Source organism: Condylura cristata, unplaced genomic scaffold (genome assembly GCF_000260355.1).
Source record: "Condylura cristata isolate star-nosed mole 26May11 unplaced genomic scaffold, ConCri1.0 scaffold00029, whole genome shotgun sequence".
NCBI classification, from domain to species: domain Eukaryota; kingdom Metazoa; phylum Chordata; class Mammalia; order Eulipotyphla; family Talpidae; genus Condylura; species Condylura cristata.
The window spans coordinates 24,308,767-24,320,426 of NW_004567130.1; the positions used below are offsets into that span (position 1 = coordinate 24,308,767).

The 11,660-nt window shown below is 38.3% G+C and overlaps 1 protein-coding gene across 10 annotated transcripts in view; it reads left to right on the forward strand.

Annotated features, from left to right (window-relative positions):
• Positions 1-11,660, forward strand: part of CEP170 (centrosomal protein 170kDa) — an 86,219-nt gene that overhangs the window by 44,229 nt on the left and 30,330 nt on the right. For 8 of the 10 annotated variants that reach the window (XM_012731006.1, XM_012731010.1, XM_004691048.2 and 5 more), the window contains one exon: positions 8,332-8,481. The exons of the other annotated variants lie outside the window; for them this stretch is intronic. In XM_012731006.1, coding sequence (XP_012586460.1) covers positions 8,332-8,481 — 150 coding nt within the window. The remainder of the gene's footprint in view (positions 1-8,331; positions 8,482-11,660) is intronic. 10 annotated transcript variants of the gene reach the window in all.

The following is an 11,660-nucleotide window of genomic DNA, read 5'->3' on the forward strand; positions in this document are numbered from 1 at the left end:
CCCGTTTCCTAGCCTAATCTTTATTGCCCTCCGCTAGTTGACAATTCAAGAAGGTTTTTCTCCGGACGTTGTTGAACCTGTGGGATGCGCCTATCTCCTGAGCCCCGGTTCCTCCTTCAGAGCAGGAGCCGCCAGCTGCGTCCCCACAGCTTGTGCTCATTCCCGTAGCTTTGCCCTTTTGTCAGTTAGAGGCCTAACATTTAACAAGTTTGCCTGCACTTTCCTTTTTCTATTACTGTGAGAACTCTTACTTAATGTTCCAGCTTCAGTCATTTTCCACTTACTGTGTCTTCAGTCCAATAAGGCGTTCCGTGTGGATTTTGCCTGCCTACCTGCCCCTAATTCACTTTGAAAGGCTTTACCTAGCCACCTACTCTGAGGCTGCCTCAGCATTCAGGCCTTGTATTTCTCCATCAGATTACCTGTTTTATTATCTTTACAGAAGTCACATCTACCCAGTTTACTTCTGTCAGTTTTTGTAGGATTATCCTATTTCTCTTGACCACATTTTATTTCTTAGACCTGAAACAGTGCTGGCTTGTAGTAGATACTCAGAATCTTTTAAATGCATGAGTAAGAAAGAAAAATATGTGACCTACTTTTTCATTTTTGCCAATATGTGAATGCGATTAACTATGTGTTAGCTAATTTCCTAATTTCTTGATCATATCCAGTCAGGCCTGCACAGACAGATTTTTATATATGTTTATTCACGATAATTAGTTGTCCTAAAATAACTTATTAAAATGTATAGCTTAAAATCTTCCAGTATTATAATCCTAACGTTTAGGATGAGAGCTGCAAAATATTTAGAATGAGAATAATTAGAATGAGAGCTGCAAAATATTTAGGACTTTTCAGAAGAAATGTACAAGTTTTAGTGGAATTGCCTCGGTTAGTTGAAATCTAGTGCTTTTCTAGAAGTACCTAGCTTGCACCTATTTGCATTTAAAGATCTGAGTACCAATTCGGTAACCACCCCTGCGGAGAGAATTCATATATTGTCCAAAAATTAACAACTGTGAGAAAAAGTACTACATACAAAAAAGGAAAGGAAAGCATGCACTGGCTGTTAGTGTGCAGCCCCATTCCAGAAGAAAAGGAAGGAAAAAATCATAAACAGAAGAGCAACTGGGTGATTTACCTGTAGGGGCATCAGATTAACCCCGAGCATAATTTGAAGATATAAAAGCAGAAGCTGATAGAAAAAGAATGCTAAACTAACAAAAAGGGAAGCGATTGTGAATAAAAGTAATGGAAAGAATTAAGGACAAATTACAGATTCAGGGAGAGGGCAAAATTTGAGAGCACGTTTTACCCAGTCAGATGAAAAGGAATGTGATATAGCCAGGTGATGCTTTGTTTTTGTTTTTTTTTAAATGAGTAGAAGTCACATAAAATTCACCAGTTTAGCCATGTAAAGGTATATAGTCCATTGGCTTTTTAATAGTCAATTTAGTACAGTCAAGTTGTACAGTCATCAGCACTTTCACATTTCTTCAAAAAGAAATTCCATCCCCAGTAAAAAGAATTCCCATCTCCTCTCCCTTCAGCCCCTGGCAGCTGCTGAATGGTCTACTTTTTGCATCGATGGGTTTGCTTATTCTCGCCAAGCCATGTAAAGGGGGTCATGCAATATCTGGTCTTTTGAGATGGCTTTCAGTTAGCATGATGTTTTCAAGGTCCATTTATGTTATATGTATCAGTATTCATTCCATTTTGTGATTGAATGATAAACCTTTGTACAGATATACCACTGTTTATCAGTTGAGGAATCTTTGCATTGTTTCCATGGTTCATTTTTCTACCATGAATCATGCATGGTAAACATGCATGCACTTTTTTTTTATATTTTACAAAAGTTTATTTTTACATCATTTTGTACATTTTTTTTCCATCTCAATTGTAATCCCCGCAGGTTTCCCATCACCAAGTCACCCGTGTGCCATCACCATAATCCCATGCCACTTCCCTCCCCCCAACCCCCCCCTTCCCCGTTTTTGATCCCATTCCCCACTCCACCCCCGCAAAATGTCTCTGTTATATGGTTGTTCATTATTTTTGTTATTTTCTTGCCTGGTCCATTATACTCCTGCTATGTGTGAAACCATCTGGTATTTTTCTTTCTCTTTCTGGCTTATCTCACTAAGCATGATCTTTTCCAGCTCCATCCAAGTGCACGCACTTTTTTTTTTAATACATACGATGATAAATTATAATGCTGGTCCTCTCATTTGGAGCTCTTTTTTTCTAAAAACTTTACCTGAATGTTAAATTTTAAAAATCATTACATATAACTTACATGCAATTTCATGTATCAGAATATTTATTACTGATACTAAGGAATTTTTCATTTAAAAGTGAAATTGTACTTTCATGGAAAATTCACAGATTCAAATAAATTTTCCTCTTATTACACCATCCTGATTTTGATCCCTGACATTAGTGGTTAGGATTTTGCATTGTTCTTAATGTATTTATATATCAAATGATTTTCTCAGAGCATGCAAGCCGCTAATATTGATTTGAATTGCTAGAGACCTGCTCTCCTTTGCCAGAAAGTCCTTGGCTTGTTGAGTAAAGAGATTTCCTGTCATCTGAGGGTGTGTTTTTTTCCCCACACTTTTATATCATCAGCATTGTGATCACACATGATTCTTAAGGTATTATTTTAAAATACATCTACAAAAGCTTGATATTTACGCTTGTGTTAATGTCTTTCCAACCTATAGATTCTGAATTTCAGTTGATTTGAGAAATTCTTTATAACTTACAAATAACTAACTTGCTATTTTAATTACCATTTTGCTCAGCATTTACATTACCATAGTTATATGTCTATCTTCTTTTCCCCAATTTTTTCACACTAGTCTCTATTTTCATATTGAGCAAGTGGCCTGTATCTGATGTTACCATGGTTCATTTTGACATCTCATTACAAGTATCCAGTAGAGATCTTTACCTGTATTCCATACTTTGATAAGCCATTATTCCTCTCTCCTGAATATTCCAATATTAAGATTAGAAACAGTGGCTATTTTCTGTAGTCAGAGCTTTTAGATAATGATAATGTAATAGTGAAAAAGCTGAAGTTCGATTTTTCATAGACTTGATTTATATGTACCTAGTAGTCCTTGATCTTGTAAAGAAGGTTTAGCTTTTTTATTTTTATATTTTTAAATACTTTTCTCCCACCATAATCCCTTCTATCTCCTTGTCCCCTCCCCTGGCCCTGCCCTCAGTCTCGGAACCCTCACTGTATTTATTAATTAATGTTGACTTTTTAAAAAGTATTTGTTATTGAGTTGTTTGAGTAGAATCCACTAATTGTGTCATTCTGATTTGCTTTCCTACACATAATTCTCTCCTACTACCCCATTTGTTAAAAACGGTTGAACTTCATCCTTTCTTATGACTGACTAGCACTCCACAGAATGGATGGACCACATCTTCTTGATCCAAGCATCTAGCAGACATTTAGGCTGCTTCCTTATGCTGACTGATGTCAATAATGCTGTTATGAACACTGTGGAGCAGAGTGTTTGGTGTTGGTAGTTTCATATCAGGTATATATTGTGTGAGTATTTTCTTCCATTCAACAGGATGTCTTTCAACCTCCCAATAGTCTCTCTTACTGTGAAAATCCCTATTATTTCTTTTGTTTTTATTTTCCTTGTTATAAGGGTTGAGTCTCAAGGAAATCTTTATTGGGAACCTGTCACCAATGTTTTCTTCTATATATTTTATTGTTGCAGGTTTTATATGGACATCTTTAATCCAGTTTGTGAGTTTTGTGTGTGTGTGTGTGTGTGTGTTTAGCTACTGGTTCCACTTCATTCTATGTGTGACTTTCCAATTTTCTCAGCACCAATTGTATGGTGACAGCTTCTTTGTCATAGATTAGGTACTGATACTTTTTGGTGCAGTCTTTGTAGTTAATGGGATAATTCCCATGATCTTGGTGTATAATCCTTGTGATATACTGTTGAATTAAAATTGTCAGTGTTTTATTGAAGATTGTGCAATGATATTGAACAGAGATACTAGCTATAATTTTTTCTTCATCTGTCTTTATCAGTTTCAGTATTAGGGTTAGTCATTATAAACTGTATTTGCTTGGAACTCTTTGGGCCTCTTGGATCACAAGGTCTAGTCATTACTATAATTTTTTTTTAAAGATTTGTTTATTTATGCACACAGAACTGGGGTACAGGCCAGAGGTGCAGGAACGGTAAGAGGATTCACTAGAGACAGAGTGGGGAGCAAAAAGGCAGATCGACAAAAGTACACTGCAGAGGGAAACAGTGGGCGAGACAGGAGAAGTCTGCTGTGCCATGTGGGTCACCTCTAGGGCAGGGGTGGAAGTAGCTGCAGCCGTCTTGCAGTGCTGTGCCCTAACCCATGGTGCCACCAGGGAGGGTCATTTTGCAATGGTCGTTAGCCATTATTTATTTCAATAAATTTTCTTTGTCTCTCTTTTTTCTCCTGAGACCCCAGTGATACAAATTTCTTTACGTTACTAAAAATTGTTCTTACATCATTTTCAGTTTCCTTCCTTCTGTTTTTCTCTTTGTCATTACATTTGTATATTCTCCAACATTGTGCTTTGGAGCTCAGTAATATTTTTATTGCTTTCTCCCCTTTTATTTATTTATTTGCTGTTGAGACCCTTGGTTGTATTTCTAAGTTTGGTTTAGTTTTCTTCTACTACTTCTAATTATATCTGCCTCACATTTTCTTGGTCCTTTTGCTGTTTTGTATCTTTTGTTGTTTTACTGAGTAGAACAAAGGGATGTTGTAACTTTTCCCTGAACTCTTCTTCAGTCCTCTTCACAGTTCTGCGGCATTGAGACTCCTCTCCAACTTTTGTTACTCCGCATTTGTAACCTGCTCTTCTCATTTTAGTTTTTAAGGCTTGCATAGAGTTAAACTTTCAGCCTGTTAAAATCGGGCCATGAGGGCCCTCCCTGGTGGCGCAGCGGGTTAAGGCACAGCACTGAGAAGCTAAAGCCGCTTCCGCATGAGTTCGATCCCCGCCTGCCCCGGAGGTGACCACAGGGCGCGGCAGACCTCTCCTGATCCGCCCGCTGCTCCCCTCAGCAGTGGACTTCGTCGATCTGCCTGTTCTGCTCCCCACTCTGTCTCTGGTGAAGCCTCTCGCCGCCCCTGAGCCTCTGGCCTGTACCCCAGTTCCGTATGCACAAATAAATAAATCTTAAAAAAAAAAAAAATTGGGCCATGAAGGCACAGCAAGTCCTATAAAGAGGACTTGGACCGCAGGGAATCTAAGTGTCAAAGTCAGTGAGCAACAGGGGTTCCAACACCCTCCTTAGCTTTATATACCAGTGTTGCGTGGTGGCGACCCATAGTGAGCCCGGGCTCTAGGCCGGCTCCTTGGTCTCACTGTCTCTTATGTGCACTCCCATATCAAGGCTGTCTTCATGCCCTGGGTGCAGTAATAAGGGCTGTAGTTGATGGGAGGTCACAGGCCAGAAGTTGTTCTTTTTCTAGGACAAAAATCTGGGGGTATCTGCACCTGTTAACTGGTGCTTGAACTCTAGCTATGCAAGGGGTCATTCCATGGTTTGGTTGTATTCCTCTAGCGAGGGGGTGCCAGGTGTTTTCAATATCCCACCTTAGCTTTTAGTAGTAACCTCTTCCACAGAGACCTAGGTAACCTGAGCTATTTATTCTTGCTGGTTCCGGCTCCAACTATTCTATAGTAATCCTTTCTCTGCACTTTTACCCCTGTAACTCTCCAGTGGTGCACCCTTGTCCTGGATGCCAGTCCTACACTCCCTTTCCTGTTGCAGTGCCAGGTCTCAAGTCTCTGGTGTTGTCCTGTGTCCCTTAATCAAGTACAGGGAGTTCTGAATAGCAGGTGCCTTCCCTCTTTGGGTTAGTGAACCCGAATGTGTGCTGTCAGCATCTTTTTCTTTTGGAGTTGGGGGCTCAACAGCCGTGAGTAGATAGAGGAAGTCAGACTGGTGCCTGTATCTGCCAACATCTTGCCAGGTTTCTCTGTTTAATTTCTTTAAAATTAAAATCTGGTTTTTATAGAAATTTGCATTTAACTGCAGTGTGAGTATTGCCCCATGGTTCAGGTATTCTCCTGTTTCATTAGTTCCTGTGCCAGACTTAAGCTCCTTGAGAGCCGGAGCTAAATTATATATTTCTTTTCAAATCCCTATTGTTAACTGGCCCAGTCGCTTACAGATAGTAATTACCATACCTCATGCCAAACCCTTATCTGAGTAAGAGACCCTGATTTTTGTGTTTATTATAGTAGGTTTGAGCCTAGATCACCATGGGGAAGAGAAGAGAATCATGAGTCCGCCACAACATAGTGCATTTTAAATAACTTGTGCCATCTAGTAGAAAGAATGACAGACAGATGGGCGCCTGCCTTGACTTGGAAATTGAAGTGACATCTTGAACATAGGTGGAATCAGCTAGGGACAAAATCAAACATAAAAAGATGAGAAAAATGTGGCAAACGCTGTCTGATCTGAACAGCTCTTAAGTTCTTTCCAACCATTACAGGACATGTGAAAAGTATAATAGCTTAAAATAAACTCTTCAGGAACCTTTTGTTTTCAAGTGAAAGTTGTCCAAATGGATGCTTTTGTACCTAGTCACAAAAATGGTAATACAGATTTCAAGCTAGTCATTGCTATTCCTGAATTTGCAGAGTGGTGTCAAAACATATAGTGTGGGTTCTGAAGGCCTTCCCCCCATATAATAATGCTTTTATGGGAAATAATATTGCTACTTCTCTGTCATATATTTGTGCTATCTATAATGGTTTAAAAGTAATCTATAGAAAGTCTCTTGAGTACTCTGTATTTCCGTTCCCCTTCCCCAAAAGCAATAGGTCTTTTGTTGTTATATCAAAGTAGTGTCACAAACAACTTGGAGAAATTTGTTATATTTTATTTGAAAAACTGATAGTACTTAGATGTTTGAGGAAATCAGGGTTTGAAAATCCATTATACATAGAGGTTAAAATGAAATAATGACAAATAAAAAAAAATAATAAGTTAATAAGTAAATTAACATGCCATAGAGAAATAACTTGCAAATAATCACTTGGATATTTTCAACATTTACTTAGATTTTTTTATAGTAATTATAAAATCAAACAAATAAGCTTCAGTAGATTTGGAGTTTAATAACTTGAGTTAGAAATAATTTCTATGATAATTTGAATATTGAGTTAAAATTAAAATTCCTTAAAAACTAGTTATATTTGAATTAAATAGTAAAGAAATAAGGCCATCTAGTGGTATTTCCAAGTTTTAATAATTTGAAAATAGTATGAATGCTTTACTGAATGAGAACTTCAGAAGTTATACAGTGTTCTATTTTATGTTCATTTTTTTCTCTAGAAAATAGCTTAACTTAAGGTATTTCCCCTTTTTATAGAAAATAAAGACTCTAGAGATCCTGTCTACAAAGTCTAACTCGTACACTTAGTATTTACTTGATTATAATTATTACATCCACAGCCAGTACCGATAAAAGCTAAGCACTGAAAACAAGCAGAGACTTAATAGTAAAGTGGGATGTCCACGCTTATGTAATTATAACCTTTCGGTAATTGGTGCAACAATCAGGCCAATTATATACCAGGAAATAAATAGACTCAGGCCCTGTCCTGAAAGGCTTATTGTGCGTGGTCTTTCAATTGAGCATGTTTCAGAATACTGACCATCTACAAGCTGGATCCTGAAAAATGGTGATCTTTATGGGTAGACCCAGGAGCCTACATTTCAAATGAAGGCCTTTATGTGATTTTTAGGAAAATAAACTTTGCGAAGTAGGCTATACCATTAACAAAGATTAGGCAAGAACATCTCTTATTTGGCACCTTAGAAAATACAGTGTGCAAAGTTAACTCATGGAAATAGCAAACATTTGTTAGGGAAGGAACGCAGGAGCAGGCCTACCAGTACAGTTCAACTGTAAAATAGCAAATTACAGCAAAAAAGGGAAGCAAACTGAAGTGTTGCTCTGTTTAATGTCTGATGTTATGAATATCTTTTAACACATCAAATGTTATGTCCTCCATATTTCTTATTTTTTATCAAAGAGTGCAGTTAGTAAATATTTGAAAAGGTAGTTACACTTGTCTAAGCTTCCACTGCCCAATTTTTCTCTGTAGCATATTATTCCAGTTGGATGTAACCTTTTCATTAAAGTTATCCTCATTATTGAAAGTACCTGCTTACATAAATTTAGAATATTATTATTTGCCTCTAAAATTGCTGATAATAATCAAGTTTTGATCTGGTGCTCAGACTTTTCATTTATAAAATAATTTTCTCCTAGGTATTTGGAGTAGATGACAATCAGGATTATAATAGGCCTATTATCAATGAAAAACATAAAGATCTCATAAAAGATTGGACTCTCAGTTCTTCTGCAGAAGGGATGGAAGAAAGAAAACCACTGACTACATCTGGATTTCACAGTTTAGAGGTATATACCTGTTCCAAGTAATTATTATACATAAAATGTAAATTTTTACAATTTTAATTACTTCAAGTAATAGATTACCTTGTAACATCCTTCCAAAAACTAAATCCTTCTAGTAAAAGCCAAATGCAGTTTTGCAGTACTTGCAATTCAGGTTTTGATTCTTTTCAATTAATACTCTTTTGTCAGTAAGAGAAATAAGAAATCTCAAATAGGCAGTTAATGAGAGGCAGTTAAGGAGCATTAATTGTTTACTGCTCTAATTGGCATAAGATAAAGCAAAAAATATATAAGATTATACTTTGTAGCATTTGGGATGGAAACTTTATCATGCCAGGGAATACAGGCAAGGTACTTGATAGATGTAAGAAGATACCAGTGCGGAACAGCCCACTGTTAACAGCCCGTTAGGTTAATGTGGACTTACTGAGGGCGGCTTGACGATGGTAGTTTCAGAGTCATAATGGTAGAACTGGAAACAAGGGTGCAAATCCTGGAACAAGGGCCTTTCAGTTCATCACTCTCCCTCTCCGTTTATTTGTTATTACAGTTTTTAGTGAATTTTTCAGTCACTCAGTGTCTTCTCTCATTTGGAGGTTGCATTTTATCCTCCCCTGTCGATGCACATGCTTCCCTCACCCTCTGCCAGACTTCCTCCAGTGCCCCATCTCCAGCCTCCCACCTGTTCCCTCTGCTAACCAGTGTGTTTGTCACTAAGCCTAAGGATCGTTTTTTTTGCGGTGCTTTGCCAATATGCATTTTTTGTTATTTATATCCCCCAGGTAGTGCAACCATCTGATAGCTGTCTCTCACTTTCACTCTCACTGAGCATAATCACCTCAGGGTCTACCCATTTTTGTCCCAAAAGTCACTATTTCTTTTAATAACTGAGTCATGTTCCTCATTTCTTTTTTTATCAGTTGCTTGTCGTTGGGTACTTAAGATTAGTTCCATGACTTGGCAGTTATAGAAATCGCTGATATGAACATAGGAGTACATAAGTCTTTTCATCTTAGTGTTCTGGCATTCTTGGGGTCAGTAGCTACCAGAGGTTTTGGTGGATCATACAGGATTTTCCCTCCATGCCATTTGCACAGGGTCTGCACCACCAGACATCCCTTTCTGCAGGGGCTGAAAGTTCCTTTTTCTTCACATACTTCCCAACGCTTCTTTGCGCTCTCTCACAAGGATGAGACTGTATCTCCTTGCCCTCTTGATTTTCACTTTCCTAACAATAAGGGATGTTGGACCATTTTTCATGTGCCTGTAGGTTATCTTATTGTCTTTAGAAACGTGTTGCGGTCTTTTGCTGTTTTTTGACTGGGTTGTCTGTTTCCTTTTTGTTGAAATGTATAAATACTTCATTTTGAAAATCATCAGAATTGTGATTACAAGTGTCTTCTTCTGGACTTTAGATTGCTCCTTGCTTTTGTGATGGATTTTTTTTGAGGTATAAAAGTGTAACTGTTTGACATATTCCCACTTGTGTATTTTTGCTTTTGTTTCCCTTGCCTGTGGAGTCAAGTCCACAAATACATCTTTGTGGTGGATGTCCTGAAACATACTTTGTGTCCCAGCATTTGTTCTGTTTTTAAGAATGTTCCATGCGCACCTCCGAAGGACGCGTTTCGATCCTTTGCGGATGGAAGGCCTGTTAAGTCCTTCTGGTCCAACACTTCAGACGTTTGTTGCTAATTTTATTCTAGATGAGCCAGGCTTTGCATTACAGAATAATTGTCTTTTCCCGTGTGTTGCTTTCAGCCTCCCAGTGGCTGCTCACAGGCGCCTCAGTACGCATGACAGTCACAGCCTCTTGATGAGCTCACTCTCGGGACTGGTGTTTGTCTTTGTCCTGGTTTAGCTCTCTGGGCTCCAGTCGGCACTATCTTTGTTTTTGTTTTTTAGTTTTAAATGTGTTTCAGTGTATACATTGTAAACAACATAGGGATCTCTGAAACTTTTTACCCATTTTCTTATGCTCTGCCTTTTCATTGGCGAATTCAGGCCACTCACATTTAAGGTGATTAATGATATTTGGGAACTGTTCCATGTCATTTTGTATTCTGTTTTTTGATTGATTTAACTTTTGTTTCTTTTTTTTTTTTCTATTGGTTTCTCTCTTCTTTTTCCTTTGCCTTGCTTTTCCTACTAATTCTCTCAGTTTCTTCATTTCTTCTTCATTGTCCCAAATTTAGTATGTCTTAAAAAGTCCCTTATGAGCTGGTGCTTAACTGTGCTTCCTTTTATTTCTTCTCTTTAGTGTTCTGTTGTTGACTCATGTAGTACTCATTATTATGTTTCCGGTTTTGTATTCCTGCTGTCACTTTGCTGGGGGTGTTTGATTTCTTTTTTTTTTTTCCTTTTGCTGAAGAATCCATTCAGTGTTTCTTGTAGAGCAGACCTGGGAAACTCCATTAGCTTACCTTTGTCTGGAAAAGCTTGTATTTCACCTTCATATTTGAATGATTATTTTGCAGACTAGAGTATCATCAGCTGGCAGGTCTCTGTTAAGGCTGTGAACACTCATTCTTTCTGTCGTTTGGAGAGTGACTGGTGTGAAAGTCTAATTTGTACTCCTTTATAAAGCCCCTCTTTTTTTCTAAGTTAACAAAATATGCCTTGGTGTAAATCATTTTGCACTTTGGTGTTCTCTCTGCTTCCTGTAAATTCTTTCTAATTTCATTCTTTAGGTTCAGAAATTCCTCAGCTTCTTTGAATAGTGTTGGTGCTAACCTCTTTTAATTTTCTGAAATAACCGCTCTTCTGATTTTTCCTCTTCTAGTTGAGTCTGATCTTCCTCACGCTCAGGGATTTCTTTTTTCTTGAATCTTGATTCTTCTTTCCGGTTGAGTGGCTTGAACATTTGAGTCTTCTATTTCAAAAATTCTGTCTCTGTCCGTTTTAATTTCAATTAAAATGCCTTCCATATTTGCCTTTCCTTCGTTCCGTCTGCTTTGCCTTCTTTCATAGCCTCGGTCTGTGTGAAGAACTCTTTTTGTTCCTGGATCTCTTTTTCTTTCTGGTGTCCGGTACCGCCTGCCTTTGACACGCCGCCCAGTAAATGCCTCGGTTAGCACTGGCAGGAATGTCGCAGTAGAGCGCTCGCGGCCACCACCGCCCTCTGTAGCTCCCGGTGCCCCGCGGCCCCGCCTTTGCTGCCCGGCCGGGAGCGCCGCCCTGCT